Raw genomic sequence first — 18,883 nt, 5'->3', positions numbered from 1 at the left:
AAGATGACGGGACGGTAGTTTTATCGAACACTTTTGTATGTTTTGTATTGCTGTAGGTATTATTTAATGAAAATCCATTTTAGAAACACAGAGAATATATTTTCAGATATAACACCACGACAGGTCAAAAATAAAGTTCATATAGGAGGAATAAGAAACAATAAATATATAAAATTTTACATACAAATAGTCAACAAGGGGACAGTGTCAAACGATCTTTATATTTATTACATTATTGCGTAGGGCACATGAGAGATTATTCTTGCGGATAAAAAATTATTTTTATAATGTTACCGCTGCCACGTTGACGTCGATTTCTTCATTAATATCCTCCTTAGACCCAAGGTCCTACCTATAGTACTTATTCAGTTCGATGAAATTTAAAATCATATCCAATTGGAACAGAGTCGCATTTGTTTTGTTTCGTTCAATTTTCAAACAAAACTAAAATCAACTCTACTTCCTGCACTAAAGGCACAGAATAAATAATAGTACTAAGTACAGAAGACTCACTCTCTAACAAAACGCGTCTGTTACGATCAGCACAGATATGGCCGCTAGGTGGCGACAGCGCCACGCGCGGCTTATGGCAAACCCCAAAATTGGGGCCGAACGGATGTACTTTTAGCTAACTGTACCAAAGCGACGAAATCGCGGAGTGAGCCACGCCTGCTAAAGGTTCAAATTTCAGTGGCAAATCCTGATTTTTTCATTTGGATGGCTAGGCCTTAGGAGGATATGTGTTATTTTATTAAGTTTACTTGACTTGATACAATAAAAAGACCGAAATCATCCCATAAGTGTTCCGTGAACAAAGTTTTGTACGGAGACCTAAAAATAATTTACTACAATAGGTACATGACATGTATACTCATGGTACAGTCAGCATCAATAGTAGCGGATGAAACAACGCACCAAAAAGTATCTGCCATCCTTGAATACTTTTTCAAATATACAGGGTCATTTTGGACCGTTAGCCATATTGTGCGTCTGTGCGAGGTGATTATATAGGTCATACTGAAAAACTTTCTCTATGGGACCAATTCAGAAATCCTACGAAATATTTGGCCTTCCCTTAGAAAACGTCGACATCCACTCGACCAAAATCTATGAAATGGCCAAAAAAATCTTTGTGATTTCGGAGTTGGTCCCATAGAAAAAGTTGTTCAGTATGGCCTACCTAATCACCTTGCACAATATGGCTAACGGTCCAAAAATGACCCTATGTTTAGATGTCTTTAAGTAAAAGTATCTCTCACAATCTAAATGTTCTATATTACATGGATATCTTTTTTTTGTCAAGCTATTACGCTATTAGATAATTATTGCGATACAGCGAGGAAATACCGACAGCAGCTATTTTAGATTTATGCTGGTTATTAATTTCGTTTAGTAGTACCACTGTATATATCTTGTATTGTAAATAAATGATCGTTAAGTTCCAATAATTATTAGATAATTAATATTAGATTTGATGCTGACTGTAGGGATATCAGAAGGTTTTTGAAACTTTATTAATTAACTTTGCCCAGCAGTGGGACACAGTGGGCTCTGAATGAATGAATGAATATTAATTAAATCAAATGAACGTGCGTTAGCAGCAATCCTACAATTTGTATTCATTTGCTCATTTATGAAGAATTCAGTTCTTAAAGTAGAAAGTCTAAGTTTTGTTCCTACAAATAAGTGCAACTACTTATAAGATATTATTGCATTTTCTAATTAACTGTAGAAATACTATTAACCACTACACATTTATGTAAATGCAACTAACTCTATTTTTAATTTATTCTAATGTAAAGATTCACTGCCAAAGATTTGTCACAAGTTACGTTCAGAAAGTATGTATAAATACCTACGTAATTACTTTTCATGTATTTTGTTTGACAGTATCTATAATTATTTCATTAAAACACCCTCATGACAAACCTTATTATATTCCTGTCAGGTTTTATAAAAAGCATAATTATAGCACGAAGAGCTGACACGTATCTCTACCAACCAACTATTGGCACTCGACATTCGTCTGACGTGTAGACTACAATTTTCACACCATTTGCTAGATATATTTAAATTTCAGCCATCCTAGTTCAGAGTTTTGTCGCAGGCAAATTAAATGATCTGAAAGTTATGAGAGCCCGTTGTACAATCCCTCCTTGACATTATCTTTATGTGTTCTGGTCTTAGTTTGGTCTATGTTTAAACAAAAGCCTGGAATAAGTTACTGTAATTTCAATAATAAGACCCTTTAAAAGGAACTGCGTTAAAAAACTGTTAGGCTTATTCTGAACCCTACGTCCATCGTAATTTTCCATCAGAGTATAAATTATTACCATTTTTTTAAACGGTTGGTAAAATAAGATCTTGGAGTTTTTTACGTAAACGCCTTGCGTTATTGGGTAGTGATGACGCAAATCCTTGAATTTATAGCATTAACATCTGAAATTGTATTTAGGTCTATTCGCCAGTATTACTATTTAGTACAAGCAGGGCACTAGTTCTAAAAGATGTAGCTTTAGCTGCAGGGGCGTGTAAAAATTACTGTAAGACGAAGCTAGCATTCAGAGCTCCGGATAAGTGGATATCTTCTTCTTACTTTTAGTTTCATATACTTTAAATATTATTATATCTATTGTATGTTGAATATAATGTGTACTTATGTAGAAGTCTTTATAAGGGATCACAGCTTGGAAAACACTAGTTCTACATTGATCGAGGAAATTATGGCACTTATGTTTGGATACGAATAAACTTCCATTTTTTAAATGAAATTAACAGGAAGTTAAGTTAATTTAATTACATTGCTATAATTTCCTTCGATCAAGGATCTTTTAATTGAAGGGTACAATCTTTATTCTAAAAAGCTAATTTTTAATTATAACAATATCTTAACATATAGCTTTGAGTAGGTATGTGTAGGTTTGTTGTAAAAAAAACATTAATACCAACAATAATATGCATCTTAGTATTTATATTTTGATTTAAAAAAATTAATTGCTTTTATACGTGAAAAGTTCTTATAAGTGGGTATTACAAAATTTTCTATTTTTCCGATAAGTTATTTCTACACCAATATATTGATATAATTTTTACGTTATATATTAAAAACAGAAAATATCACAACGTGAAATGAATTCTACCTTTAAAAGACACGAAGACGCAACACACTGCGTTCGGTTTTAATATAGAATATTATGTTAATTTTACGTTAGACTTATTTTAATTCGGACCAGTTTCTCGTTAAGATTTGGAATTAATAAGCATAATTACTCAACCATTAATACAAATTTCGTAAAGAATCTAAGATATTTATTGAGAGTTGAGATTTCCCATTTGAAATTGCTAACACGCAACAGATAAAAAAAGGCATATCTTGGCTACGATGGTTACTTGATGAAAAACATAAATCATTTTATATCATCTCATGCTAAAAATTGGCATCAGCAAATTAGAGCATTGAATGTTTTACTATACCTACCTTGTTTTACTTTTTTCTCACTCTTTTTAGTAAAAGTGTATATACAAAACAGGCATAGCAGTAAAGTCACATACGTTATGTTTATAATTCGATGTATAATAGAAACTGGTCCAGAAATAATAGAAGCTACACCTAGAAGATCACAATGCAAGAGGCAGGAGTTCTACATACTAAATAGGTACTTATCTATGTTCATCAAGTTATCATTTCAATAACGCTAAATAGTTAGGTACGTGTAATAAATAAACATACGATATAATCACCACAATAAATAAAAATGTAAACACAATCATTTGCTTAAAATAGTTAAAACAATATTTTTGCATAGGAGACCAGCTCTTTTAAATAAGTAAGCTAAAAATATTTTTTAACAAATCGGTAAAGTAACATAAACGGTAACATAGCGTAATTTTTGTGCTAAAGATGACTAGAAGGTAGTTATAAGCCCGTACACATCTTCTTCATTCCACCATGTGCTCTGTGGAAATATGCTCTGGTCAGTTTGTGGCTTTCCGGTAATTAACTAGGAATATAACGCTATTATTAAAAAAAAAACATAAACAAATACTTAAAATTTAAAAATAAACTAGGAAATTTGCTTACGTCACAAAAATACGAGTAAAATCAAAATTCAAAGCCAAACAATAAGCAAAAATTTTTCAGTACATTTAAGTGTATTTTTCAACTATTTTCACGGCTGCTAGGTTTTTAACGTTGGTGCTAAACCACGGATGAAGCTCAAAATCACGAAATAAAAATTGTCTGATTTCTATGACTAACCTTGCTCTTCAACAGGCGTGTGTTCTTCGTCGGAAGAGTCTAACCTCTCTATCAGGGAGCTCTGTTTTGATAATGACTGCAACAATCATTCAATCATTGAATTAAGTATTTACTTACCTTCGAGTAATAAAACCAAAAACGGTATATCAGTTTGCAAAATACTCAATGACGTAAACGTTCATCATTCTTAAAAAAAACACCTAACCGAATACAGAACCTCCTCTTTCTATGAAATTGAAGTCGGTTAAAAATGAAAATTATCAAGAAACGCTAGCTAATCTTATCAGCTTAGAAAAGTCAGAATACTGCAATTAAGGAGCTTGTAATCCTCAAAGGACACTAAGATTCTGTTGGAAGAGTAGAAAATTAACACTGGCGCGTGTAATGAAAAATTAATTAACTTAAAATATTAGCGAGAAAATACGGGTGAGTCCAGGAATAGGTAAAGTTCATAGTTTTTATCAAACTGCAAAGTGAAAAAGAAATAAGTGAAATATGGGTCTTTTAATAAATGTAAAGCCCAGTTGGTGTTATTGTAATTTCTAGAGTTTTTCATCATTTTCTTTAATTGCATAAATTGCCCAGCTGGCGTTTGCTGGATTAATCTAGTTTTGACAAAGTGCCTCTTGCCTCGAGGGAATGTATTGTGGTACAGTTTGTAAAAAAAGTGCACTACCGAGTAACTATGAATTTGTCGGAATTATATCGTCGGGTGACAAGCAAAAGTCACTTTTCACTAAGTACCACCACAAGTTCATAGCCATAGTGAACCATATTAGTACTGAAAGAAGGTCGATTTTTGTTAATTTTTTTTTTAGTAATTAATGATTTTTAGGGTTCCGTACCCAAAGGGTAAAACGGGACCCTATTACTAAGACTTCGCTGTCCGTCCGTCCGTCCGTCTGTCACCAGGCTGTATCTCACGAACCGTGATAGCTAGACAGTTCAAATTTTCACAGATGATGTATTTCTGTTGCCGCTATAACAACAAATACTAAAAACAGAATAAAATAAAGATTTAAATGGGGCTCCCATACAACAAACGTGATTTTTAACCAAAGTTAAGCAACGTCGGGAGTGGTCAGTACTTGGATGGGTGAGTTATTTTTTTGCTTTTTTTTTCGTTTTTTTTTGCATTATGGTACGGAACCCTTCGTGCGCGAGTCCGACTCGCACTTGCCCGGTTTTTGGTTATCACCTGACGATATTAACATACCATAATAATTATATATGATTCACTGGCGTTTTTAAGATTTACTTTGATATTCCTTGATATTATGAACTGTTTGCTTCGGTATTTTTTCTAGAACATGCTCGACACAAAGCAGATTTTTCGTCATGGCGCCAAGTCAAACAACTTCACAGCCTTTATCTATGAGGGAAACTTCAACGTTGATGTAATTAAAGTTTTATTAACGGAGTCTAGATTAGATACATTCTAGATTAGATTAACAAATAATATTAGGTAGGTACCTTGTTCGAGCGCCGTCGCGGCGGAGACACCTTATTCCAAAGTGCCTCGAGTTGATCGAAGTGCTGCGACTGTGCGATCGCCGCCTCCTCAGGCCCTAGGCTTACCTACAATTCAGAATTATGGCTGAATTTGAAAAAAAATGTTTCTACAAAGAGGTTCAAACTTAGTGTCTGTCGGCTTATCCGTCAATATTTTACATAAAGTAGGTAAAACTCTTAAATCATTATATTAGCATTGTAGTTAAAAAAGCTATCTTCTAATAAGTATTGCGAGACACGCCTAAAACTGACGTATATAAAAAAGTATTTGAGTTTCGTGGAATTTACGAGAGAAATATTTTGTTAAATGTTTACCTGTGAGCCCAAGTCTTTGTTTTTCGCTTCTTGTATTTTTGAGATTTCCTCCATGGAAGCGGATACGGAAAACCTAGAAATGAGTAAGTCAGTTTAAATTTATTTTCATCATCATCATCATTTAAAGCAAATGGCTATAAAGGAAATCTCCGTGTAAAGTATTATGTTTAGTTGTCAATTTAAAGTACCTACACAGATTCATTACATGTGTAAAAAATTAAAGTTTTATAATCAAACAGCGCACTTTATATTTTATTGCTAAAACATACATAAAAAATCCACAATCTTATCAACTTTTCTTTTATCTCTTGTTATGAGTACTTAAAACTAATTGCAACAAAAATAATCAAACCTTTCTTCAAAAGCAAAACTTATCTTAATATGTAATTAAGTTTACTGCGTATTAAATTTTAGTGTTGCTATCTCTGAATATAATACAATGTTAATTAGTTTTTTGACGTAATCGTAAATTACTGGAGATAATATTGATATAGTAAAAGTATAACAGAAGCGCTGGTGGCCTAGCGGTAAGAGCGTGTGACTTGCAATTCGGAGGTCGCGGGTTCAAACCCCCGCTTGTACCAATGAGATTTTCGGAACTTATGTACGAAATATCATTTGATATTCACTAGTCGCTTTTCGGTGAAGGAAAACATCGTGAGGAAACCGGACTAATCCCAATAACGCCGTTTCCCCTCTGGGTTGGAACTTTGGAAGGTCAGATGGCAATCGCTTTCGTAAAAACTAGTGTCTACGTCAATTCTTGGGATTAGTTGTCAAGCGGACCCCAGGCTCCCATGAGCCGTGGCAAAATGCCGAGACAACACGAGGAAGAAGAAGAAGAAAAAAATTCAAACAGATGATAAAAAAAAATTGGTACCGAATTTGCGCCAAATAAAAAAAAACAATGAATCATAGATATTCCAAGATTAATGATATTATACAGATATGATATGACACATACAATTGTATATTCACATGCAAGTTTGGACTTAAAATCTTAGAAATATTATAAAATATTATTTTTTTGCCCAAGAAAAAAATATTTATTAACCCTTTACTCCGTAGCGGCAACATACTTGCCATCATATTTAAAACAAAAAACGCATCTCTAAGAATTACGGTTCGAAATCAAATAACTAAAAAGGAATGTCAAATGGTTAAGGATTTAAAAAAATTAAGTTTTCTCGCCTTCGTTTGAGTCGCTCGTCTACTTGCGCCATCATGGCCGCCGACGTGAGGTGACCGTACTTTTTCTGCCACGTGTAGGTGTCTAAAGAAACCTCTTTCTTGAGCAGTCTTCTCATCGGCCGCTTTGGAGCCAATGGTCTTAATTCTGTATAAACAAAGATGGTGTAAACAAACCAAATTAGTAAGGCATTCAGTAGACAATAAGCCTCTGGTTAAACCGAAAACCTCGGCTGTTTATATTTAAAAACGTTTAACTTAGAGAGCTTAGTATGTTCTTTAATTGTTATAATTTCGAGAGATCTTAAGGGTAGGTAAGCCGAATGTAAATTGCTACTCTCCTCGTTTATTTCAATGATCAAGAACAGACCAGATATTTTATTGCACGTGGGTTGCTAGTTAGAGATAACCGGTACCTATATAGTTACCTATGTACGGTCAAAATATATTTTCAATTATTAGTTTTATGCTACATTTCACGCACTCATTGCCTAAAAATTTCGATGGTATGATATGATATATTACTGCAGGAGATAAAAAAAAGCTTTTTCATACCATCGGTATTCTTCGTTGGGGCTGCATACGTAGGAATCTTCACGTACGTTGCCGGTGTGTTATGCAGACAAATAATCGGGAGACAACCTGTTGAAGTCACGTTCATGTTATTAATCCTTTACCAGGCTGATATTTCAAAAATTGCAGTTGAATGAAGTCTTACTCATTAAAAATAAAAACATGTTTGATGTGCCGCATGTGGGAAATATATATCCCTTAGCCTGGCAAAGGGTTAACATCTCCCGTGAAGCAATCGGTAATACATGATTTAATTTAGGAAAAATGGTTTTTAATAATAAACAGGTATTGTATTGCCTGGATAAATCAAATAAAAATCAAACTAAAACACGCTAAAGAGAAATATCGCTGACAACGCAAGTCTAACACGCAAGTCTAAAGAGTGATCCCAGTGTATAACGAAGTATCAACTTTGTTTTGTTGAGTAATTGTACTTATTAAGACAAGAACGTAAAACAACTCTTAACCAATTCAGAGTTTAGCCGAAGAAATGATATATCTTCTCACGACTCGACTCAGTTTAGAGTTCTCGTCAGTTTCGAGAAAACAATAATCATTACTTAAGTAATACTTATGAGTAGCAGTTAAGGATGACTCACGTTAAACCGGGCCGTGTCCGGGCCGGAGCTTCCGGAGCTTACTTTTCTATGACATGACAGGAGATCACTTGATGCTTTCCATAGCGAACCATGCGCCGGAAGCTCCGCTCCGGACACGGCCCGGTCTAACGTGAGTCATCCTTTATCCTCCCTAAAACAGTTTTGCTAATAGGAAAATAATTAACAACTAGAATCAACGGTCATATATGTTCTATGTTCATAGCGTCACCGGCCAAAGCAGTAAACACCCAGAAATTGACCGAGCTCAACCTATATGTAAATAAATGCCGATCTATATGAAATAAGATTGATTTTTGAATACGGCAGCGAGTGCTTATAGACCGACCGCTTAAATGAGTCCTCACCTGCGCGGTACGGGGGCGACGGGGAGGACGACTAAGGGTGACGGGGAAGGTGCGGGCGGCAGGCGTACGGCGCCCGCACCTTCCCCGCTGGTCGGTCTAGTACTTAGTTACAAAATAGTGTAAGATAAATCAAGTACAAATACCTCTATCTAGAAGGTGTATGACGATACGAGAGCAGTCGCTTGTGATCTGCAACCCAAGGACAGGAACGTGCAGAGCGAGGGACGTGAGAGCGAGCCCGCGCTTTGTCTCCCAGATTATCAACGTTTTGTCTTCCGCACCTTACAAACAAAACAAATCGATATATAGTATTAGAAGTAGGTAGTCGCAACATGCTTTGGATTTATTGAGACTTACATTTATTGATTTCATAATATAAAATGATATTACATTATAAATTATTTTAAGCTAATCTATACGAATTATATGTGACGTTCCACGGCAAAAGGTACCTTATAGCGCCGCAATAATATTGGAGTGGCGTTAATAATAGCGTAAGCGCCAACCGCCATAAGGTACCTTTTGGCGTGGAACGTTACATATTATGATTGTATTATTTTCTGTTCATAAGTTATTTTGTGATACAAATAACAAAATTAATCAGCAAAACAAACAAATTTCAATCAATCAATCTTTTATTCATAAAATATTAGTACCTATATATTTTACATGGCAATACTTACCGCTAATGGAAACCACATATTATTATATTTTGAATGAAACATCATTTACCTACTCATCTAGGGTTGTACTGTACGTCATTATTCTCGAATCAAAATTAAATATAAATTATAAATTAAATTTTATTGACAACAACTAAATCTCTAAAATAAGGAAAAAGAAAATACTCACTAGAAACTGCGATAGAGCCATCTCCAGTGACCTTGACGCACGTGACTTTGCCCAAATGTCCGGACAGCAGGTGCAGATCGGACCCGGTGTTCATGTCCCACACTATGAGGTTGCAGTCCCACGAGCCGGACACGACTTGAGTCTTGTTCGTAATACTCACTAGAAACTGCGATAGAGCCATCACCGGTGACCTTGACGCACGTGACTTTGCCCAAATGTCCGGACAGCAGGTGCAGATCGGACCCGGTGTTCATATCCCACACTATGAGGTTGCAGTCCCACGAACCGGACACTACTTGTGTCTTGTTCGTGATGGCAACTGCTACGCAGGTCACGATGTCCGAGTGACCGACTAGGACCTAAACAAGAAAAACTTTTTAGTACTTAAGTATTTCGGCGCGATTCGGGAAATTAATTTGAGATTCACTAGATATGTAATAGTAAAGATATGTGACGTTCCACGGCAAGAGGTACCTTATGACGGCTGTCGTTTACGTCGTCGCATAGCCCCAACCGCCATAAGGTACCTTTACCCGTGGGACGTCACATATTTTTACTATATCGTATCTAGTTAATCTCTAATTCATTTCCCGAATCGAGCCGTTTGTAAATAAGGATAAAATAAGTTGAAAAAAATTACAATTTACTGTGCATTGAAATGACACGCCAAAAAAATATTTGTAAAAAACGAATTTTGGGAAGATGAAAAATCACATGTTGATGGATTGCTGATCTTAATTTGCAACATTCAATAATCTAAGCCGTTTGTACAGCCGTGTCAGCAATGTGTGAACGGCTCAAACGTTACTAACTAAAAAATCGCTGACCTCACCAAAGTATTAGCTTCAAATACTTCATAATATGTATGTATGTATGTAGCCGCAAGTCAGCTGGGAATCCTCTTTTGAACCTTAGCCCAGCAGTATTGTATAGTTCGTTTTTTTAGCATTAGATTCATTTTTATTAAAAAGACACGTCAAAATTGTTTACCTTTTTTCTAATGCTAAAAAAACGAGCTATAAATAGGCTGCTGATAGTGATAACACTGATAATGCCAAACCTACCCGTGGTAGTTTCGCGCCGTTCAGACGCAGATCGAATTGTAATCGCCAAACCGCATGCTGGCAATACCCAAATAAACCAACCTGGGACAGTTTCCCGCCATCCGGCTTCCACACTTTAAGCGACATATCCATGGAGCAGGTGACGACGTGTTGCAAATCCGCCATCCAGATGCAGAACGGATTGTAATCGCCAAACCGCACGCTGGCAATACCCAAACAAACCAACCTGGGACAGTTTCCCGCCATCCAGCTTCCACACTTTAAGCGACATATCCATGGAGCAGGTGACGACGTGTTGCAAATCCGCCATCCAGATGCAGAACGAATTGTAATCGCCAAACAGCACGCTGGCAAGACTCAAATAAACCAACCTGGGAGAGTTTCCCGCCATCCAGCTTCCACACTTTAAGCGACATATCCATGGAGCCGGTAACAACGTGTTGCAGGTCCGCGGTGACCGCGAAGCATGTGACCCGCTCAGCGTGGGAGACTGTGCGCCGTTCGTCGCTGCCCTCACCGCCCGTCAGCGCCCAAATGCGGACTGAGTTATCACCATCCGACAGCACCTGGTTAGGAAAAGATGTTTGTGTATTCCTAAAACATAGGTGCATAACTTTTCGCGGAGAGCGCTGGTCGCCTAGCGGTAAGAGCGTGCGAGTTTCAATCTGGAGCCCGCCTCGTATCAATGAGTTTTTCGGAACTTATGTAAGAAATATCATTTGATATTTACCAGTCGCTTTTCGGTGAAGTTAAACATCGTGAGGAAACCGGACTAATCCCAATAAGGCCTAGTTTGCCCTCTGGGTTGGAGGGTCAGATGGCAGTCGCTTTCGTAAAAGCTAGTGCATACGCCAATTCTTGGGATTAGTTTGTCAAGCGGACCCCAGGATGAGCCGTGGCAAAATGCCGGGATAACGCGAGGAGGAAGAAGAAGATAGGTATATAACTTTTCGTTCCTAGGAAAGACAATACAAAATATCGGCACTACTTTGAAAAAACGCGTATCTTTATTTTGTTCTGTCAATCAAAAGAAAAATGTACTACCTATATATGTATGTGCTGTTACTGCCTTTGAACTTTGACTAGCAGTGTGAGATACGAGATTTTTTTCAAAATAGTGCCGTTATCTAGATTAAAAAAAAACGAGAAGCGTGAAGAAGCATGTTGGAACACTCTACCTTCACTCTACCACCGGGAACCTTCGTACCATTAGGAAAAAAACTGAATATATATGTAGTAGGTAGGTCTACAAGCTACCAAAATAGTTACATTTAAAGATGAGCTCGGAGTCTGCAAATGGCACACCTTTTACAATTACTTTCGACATCTTGAGAACCAACTAAGAACTATCGGTGGTCATGTTTGGCATCAATCACAAAAACGACAAGTCAAAAGTTTTAAAAGCCAAGTTGGATTCAATGACAAAACTTCTGGGCAACATTTTGCTGGTTAAGTGGTATTACGTGTTTGCCAATGAAAGTTTTGATTTAGTTTCCCACTTATGGGTCGGCTAATCGGCGTTATTACTTTCTAATCCATCTAAAATAATGTTGTTTCGTACCGTACTAATACATATAGTGAAAGGGTTCACGAGGATTGCGGTTGAAGTATTTTGAAGATTACCAATTTATTTACTTAGTGGTTACACTATTAGAAATGAAAGGCCTTTTAAATGTAGTAAATAATAACAGTACATAAATAAATATTATAAGACATTCTTATACAAATTCACTAAGCCCCACAGTGAGCTCAAGATGGCTTGTGTCGAAGGTACTCAGACAACGTTAAATATGATATACCTATTATACGTAGAAAACACCCATGACTCATGAATGTCTTTACCGGGATTCGTACTCGGTATCAATGGCTTCATATATATGCAGGCACTACTCACTAGACCAGAACGGACAACAACACCGTCGAACAATAATTAATACCACAGAATAAATGTGACGTTCAACGGTAAAAGGTACCTTATGGCGGCTGACACTTACGGCACATAACGTCGCAATAATATTCGAGCGGCGTTAATAATAGCGTTAATAATCGCCAACCGCGATAAGGTACCTTTACCCGTGGGACGTCACAAATAATAGTACTAGGTACAGAAGATTCACTCTCTAACAAAACGCGTGTGTTACGATTAGGACAGATATGACCGCTAGGCGACAGCGCCACGCGCGGCTTATGGCTAGCCACCAAAATTGGTGTGGGACGGATGTACTTGTAGATACCTGTTGCAAAGCGACGAAATCGTGGAGTGACCCACGCCTGTCAATACTTACAGCAAACTTCATATTGAGAGTGACCTCAAGACTCGCCGAGGGTCCGGTGGTGGAATGTAGAACGATGCCGGAATCAACTAGCCACACGTGCACATTCCGGGCCCGGTCGCCGGACATCGCGCGCCGGTTGTCCGACATCATCAGCAAGGACTGCAGAGCGGCTGAGTGACCCTACGAAATACATTTTAAATGTATTTTTTGTGGATTTTCGCGTCTGAAATAAATTTCCGATTCAGTCTAAAGTTTTAGTACCTATCAAAGAGAATTAGATCACTACGTTGTACCTACCGTACTAATAAGTACATAAAATTTTGAAACTTATGTACCTTTTATAGGTCTCGTATGCATAAGAAGAAGAAGAGATATGTTATAAGGGATCAAATTACGATTAAATGTGAATTAATATGTAAGTATGCCGCTCCAAATCAGCTATTTGGAAGTTTAAATTTTTCATCACACAAGTTGATAACGATTTCGAGCTAAAAGGGAAAAATTATTAACTATACTGAAAATCGTAGTTCAAGACCAAAAAAAGTAAGACAATGTTGCCACTTTTTACTGGCTCGTCTTGTACTTTTGTAAAAATTAGTAAATAAAAGTACTTTTTAAAATCGTAGGAGTAAAATTACCAATAAATAAATAATCTTAGCATGTTTATTTATAAAAACGGAATTTACAATATACTGAGTACCCACAACACAAGCTTTCTTGAGCTCACCGTGGGGCTTAGTCAATTTGCGTAAAATATCCTATAATATTTAAAAAAAAACAATGTATTGTAGTGGCAACATTGCCTTAAGTTTTTTTGGTTTTGAATTACGATTTTCAGTTTACTTCGCAGAAAGAATTATAAAAATAGTACCTTATAGGTCAACGTAGGGGAGTTGTCCGCCAGCTGCCAAACGACTACCGTCCTGTCCTCAGAGCCGCTCAGCACCAGCAGGTTGTTGAGCGAGAACGTGACACAGGTCACGTGGCCCATGTGGCCGTTGAGCGTGGCCTGCAGCCGGTGGGTGGAGAGCTGCCAGACGCGCACGAGGCCCCGCGCGCACCCGCTCGCTGCCAGCTGACCGTCTCGGGACACTTCCAGGCAGCTGATCGGTATCAACTCACTCTGTTCTGCCTGGTAAGGTAAAGTTGTCGAGTACAGAAGTTTCACTTAACGTGTAAACACGATTTTAGTAGTCAATGATCTAGTCAAAACAAGCTTCTCAACTCATGCACATCTGTGTTGAGTGATATTTGTTTAAAGTGCAATATATAAAACTTACTTGTAATAAGCTGATGTTAGTTTTTGATTTCGTCTGTCGTCGTTTTAGTTGTTTCGTCGGCCGAAAATTTGTTAAATTGTCTTCTGTGTGAAATGAGTATATTGTCACTCTGTTTCCACCTGCAAAATAAAACAGGTATTAATTGTGTTGGGAGTTCTGTAAAGCGATAAAAAAACATTAGTAGGCAAAGTACATATTAATAATATCGTCTTTCACATTGATTGTTATCATGATATTATCCACATAAGAGAGTAGTTTATTAAGATGATCGAATTCTGCAGTGTAAATATAGCATTTTGGTTAGCCGGATTGTCGTCATGTCTCACCAGCAGCCAATAGGAAGTGATCCCTGTCCGCAACCGCCAGCGCTGACAGATCATGGGCTACGGCGATCGTGCGCAGGAGTTGCGCCGTGTGTAAACTGTACACGTAGATGCGCTGGTCCGAGCAGCCCACCGCCGCGCGCGACGAGTCATGCGCCACGCAGAAACACTTTAACTGTTTCGGGAAAGGAATGAATATAAGATCACAGTAGATTTAACACAGCATTTCATGCGCAAGATAAGTAGACTACCGGTCTTTTTTAGGGTTCCGTACCCAAAGGGTAAAACGGGACCCTATTACTAAGACTTCGCTGTCCGTCCGTCTGTCCGTCCGTCCGTCCGTCCGTCTGTCACCAGGCTGTATCTCACGAACCGTGATAGCTAGACAGTTGAAATTTTCACAGATGATGTATTTCTGTTGCCGCTATAACAAAAAATACTAAAAACAGAATAAAATAAAGATTTAAATGGGGCTCCCATACAACAAACGTGATTTTTGACCAAAGTTAAGCAACGTCGGGAGTGGTCAGTACTTGGATGGGTGACCGTTTTTTTTTTGCTTTTTTTTTCGTTTTTTTTTTTGCATTATGGTACGGAACCCTTCGTGCGCGAGTCCGACTCGCACTTGCCCGGTTTTTTTTACTGTATGAATAATTTGACAAGGCGGGAGTAGTCTTCTGGCAGTGCAGAAGGATGATTGGTAAGAGGTGGGGACTCAACCCGAAAATTACCCTTTGGCTCTATAAGACTATAATCCGCCCCCTACTCTGCTACGGTGCTCTGGTTTGGTGGCCAAGAACAAACCTAGGCAACGTACGAGACAAGCTACAAAGACTCCAGAGGCTCGCATGCGCGGCCACCACTGGCTGCACGAGGTCCACTCCGACTGCAGCCATGGAGGTCATGCTAAACCTTTCACCGCTGCACCTACACATACAACAAGAGGCCAGTCTCTCAGCGGTAAGGTTACGAACCCTCAATATATGGTCTAACACCACAGGAGCTCTTCACACAGCATGCCTGGAAAAAGTATACAGCGAATTTCCAGTGCTCATGGCGGGCACGGATCGAATTCACAAACAAGCCATCTTTGACAAAAGGTACAAAATACAATTATTTGAGGACGACAACTACGAAGGACTCAATCCCCGGGAGCTGAGAATCTTCACTGATGGGTCCAAAACAGACAGCGGATCAGGCTCTGGAACCTTTTCAGAAGACCTGAACATGTCAATCACCACTCCGCTAGGAGCCCATAACTCGGTATTCCAGGCTGAGTGCATGGGCATCATTAACGCGGCGGCTGCCATCACTGCAAGGAAGGTAGTAGGATCCTCCATCCGCATACTCTCCGACAGCAGAGCAGTCTTAATGGCCCTAAAAAGCCATATAGTCACATCCAAACTTATACACGAATGCCACGAACGACTAATGGAGGTATGTCAGAACAATAAGATCACCTTACAATGGATCAAAGGACACAGTGGATCCCGAGGTAACGACGCCGCGGACGAGCTCGCCAGACAAGGATCGGGTGCGGGGGCGATAGGCTCGGAACCGATCCTCCCGATACCGTTTAGTAAGGTACGCTCAATGCTGCTGGCACGTACAGGGAAACTACACACAGAACACTGGCTAAACCAAACTGGATGCAGACAGGCCAAGCAGGCCATGCCTAGCATGAACGGTAAGCTCACAAGGGCGCTCCTTCAACTAGGAAAGGTTCGACTGAGTATGGTAACCAGTGTCATAACAGGTCATGGACTTTTTAACAAACATCTTTTTATAACAGGTGTCACAGACAGTCCCCTATGCCGTGGATGCATGGAGGAAGAAGAAACAGCCTCTCACGTGGTGTTGGAATGCAGCGGATTGGCCCCATACAGGGCAAAACATCTCGGATCCCCGAGTGACCTCCCCGAGGTCCTACTCAACATCAAAGGTTTGATAGGATTCCTCGAGGAGCTGGGCTGGCAAGACTAGCCCACCCCCTATCACGCAAAATAGGCGCAAGACGTCGAGTTGCGGAAAATCGCCCGAGCTACAATACAATACAATAGTCTTGCGCACGAGATACTGTCGGGGGTAATCGTACTAAGCTTACTGAATATTAATTACATCATATATCACTACACCTTATAAAACAAAGTCCCCGCCGTCTGTTTATGTGTATGTATGTAGTAGTGGCGCTGCAGTCGCCGCGGGTTATTAACCCCGCGTTTATTTAATTCCTAAAAATAGTATAAGTTACATTTAAGTGAAAAAAAGTGTTTTAGATGATAGACTAAAGTGTAATTGATAACAGTAAATGTTATCTAAAAAAACAATAGTGATATAACGACGCTGCGAGTTCAAATAGTGTACCCGTACTTGAAGCTCTTAATTTGTGACTTTTTACGTAATAACTATAATATTATTCCACCTATCTCATTACAGTGATTAAAAACAGTGTCTACATACGTATATAAACAAAGGGTCTTGCTCACAATTAGTGTAAATATCGAGAAAATTCAAATTACATAATAGCCGCCGAAAGGACGCTACCTAGTACGGTCAATGACCTTTAGCCAAAACTTTGTAGATATTGTAAATAAATAACATATAGGTGATCAGGATTGTTTATAAGTGCAGTGTAATTATAATTTATGTGTTTTGACAATATTGACATCATCAATAAAGTGAATTAAGTACCTAGCAAACATATTTTGAAAATATTGAACTTAAAGTTGCCGCTTAAAACTTTACGTAATAAGTCGATCAAAAACAGTGTTTACGTACTTCCACAAACGAGGATTTACACTCAGAATTAATGTAAATATAATAACTGCCACCGAAAAGACGTTATACCTACTAAGGTCATTGACCTATAGCCAAAACTTTGTGAATAAGTGTAACTAAATAAACAACCCACACGTCCAATTTAAAAGCAGTGTATTTTGAAGTGACGTGACAATACAGGACCTAAGTGGTTTTTTTTAAAGAAAGTTTGCATTAAATAACCTGGTGAAGAATCTAAACAATAATTTGAATTTCCAACTGCCGCCAGAACCCACGCCAACTCAACTTTCGCAAACAATATTTCCCGCTATTTTTCATTAGACTACTTGCCAATAGAGGGCGCTGATTTCAAACGTCAAGATTTAGCTGCAGATGTCCCCAAGATATTAATGATCCTGATCATAAAAACTACCTGCTACTAGAGGGCGCTGATTTCAATTTAAGTATAATTGACATATTTTTTCTATAGTTAATTTAGGAGTAGCCAAGATGGCGCTGCTGAGTCAACTTCGATCCCGCAGGGCGCTAATATAATTCTGATACAAGAGAGCTACTCAATACTAGAGGGCACTAACCTCATAACGGTAAAATCGATATATAGTCACACCTATAGAGGGTGCTAGTAATAAGAAATAAATACAACATTTTTGATTCGATCCAAAATGGGTAATCCGGGAAAATGTGACAAATGTGATTCAAGAATCTCGAGTAGGCGTTCTCTTGATTGTGCCACCTGTAGTCTTAGATACTGCATAGAATGCCTGGAACGCACTGGAGTAGGCAGTAAACGATATGCATTAATGACAATCGAGAATAAGAAAAGCTGGAAGTGCCGCAGTTGTTGCGAACAGTCTCAAAAAATAAAATCCAGTACTCCCAAACCTGGAACATCTAAATTACCGCGCCCAGTATACCCACCAACAAATAACAAAACTATTAAAAAACAAAAGCCCAGTGAGGACGACTCGACTTTAACCAGCTCACCCGTGAATAGTACATCACCCAGTGAATTAGGAGACACAATTATTTCTCAAGCAGATACAACAATAACTCCAAATAAACCAGCTACGACATCTACACCTGACATGATCACGGTAAGAAAATATAACATTCCAGTGCAAAACTCTTTTGATTCTCTCTCCCAAGAAGATTCATTCGAGTGCTCAATCAAAAATGATCATATTACACTAAACAATAGCCGTCCTGATGTCTCAAGGATTGCAGTTGGACAAGATCAGGAAGTTTCTTCTCGCGAGGCCAGCATAAACAGTTTTCCAAACCTTGACTCACATGTGCAGAATGCTGTGGTGGAGGATCTTAGGAAACAAATAAGACAACTAAAAAATCAACTCTTAAGCGCGGACAACGAAATTCAAAAGTTACTCAACGAAAACTTCGAGTTGAAAGATATAATATCAGAAACACGTAAAAAAAGTGATGTTAGACCTATAGGTACACCTTGTAACGTAAAAACGTTACATAACCTTGGTTACATTTACA

The 18,883-nt window shown here is 38.2% G+C and overlaps 1 protein-coding gene across 5 annotated transcripts in view; it reads right to left on the bottom strand.

Moving 5' to 3' along the window:
- Positions 1–4,253: 4,253 nt before the first annotated feature.
- LOC134665889 (protein qui-1) overlaps positions 4,254–18,883 on the bottom strand; it is a 185,462-nt gene continuing 170,832 nt past the window's right edge. For 4 of the 5 annotated variants that reach the window (XM_063522921.1, XM_063522922.1, XM_063522923.1 and 1 more), the window contains 7 exons: positions 14,609–14,780; positions 14,283–14,401; positions 13,874–14,134; positions 13,012–13,182; positions 11,098–11,292; positions 9,663–10,021; positions 8,969–9,091 (listed from right to left, as the gene is read on the bottom strand). In XM_063522921.1, coding sequence (XP_063378991.1) covers position 9,091; positions 9,663–10,021; positions 11,098–11,292; positions 13,012–13,182; positions 13,874–14,134; positions 14,283–14,401; positions 14,609–14,780 — 1,278 coding nt within the window. In that variant the 3' untranslated portion in view covers positions 8,969–9,090. Of the gene's footprint in view, positions 4,335–5,731; positions 5,837–6,085; positions 6,159–7,276; positions 7,422–7,828; positions 7,916–8,953; positions 9,092–9,662; positions 10,022–11,097; positions 11,293–13,011; positions 13,183–13,873; positions 14,135–14,282; positions 14,402–14,608; positions 14,781–18,883 lie in introns of those variants that run through there. The other variant, XM_063522925.1, reaches the window with a different exon arrangement.

Source organism: Cydia fagiglandana, chromosome 7 (genome assembly GCF_963556715.1).
Source record: "Cydia fagiglandana chromosome 7, ilCydFagi1.1, whole genome shotgun sequence".
NCBI classification, from domain to species: Eukaryota; Metazoa; Arthropoda; class Insecta; order Lepidoptera; family Tortricidae; genus Cydia; species Cydia fagiglandana.
Note: the sequence above shows the minus strand (reverse complement) of the source record. Positions and strands in the feature narration are given on the sequence as shown.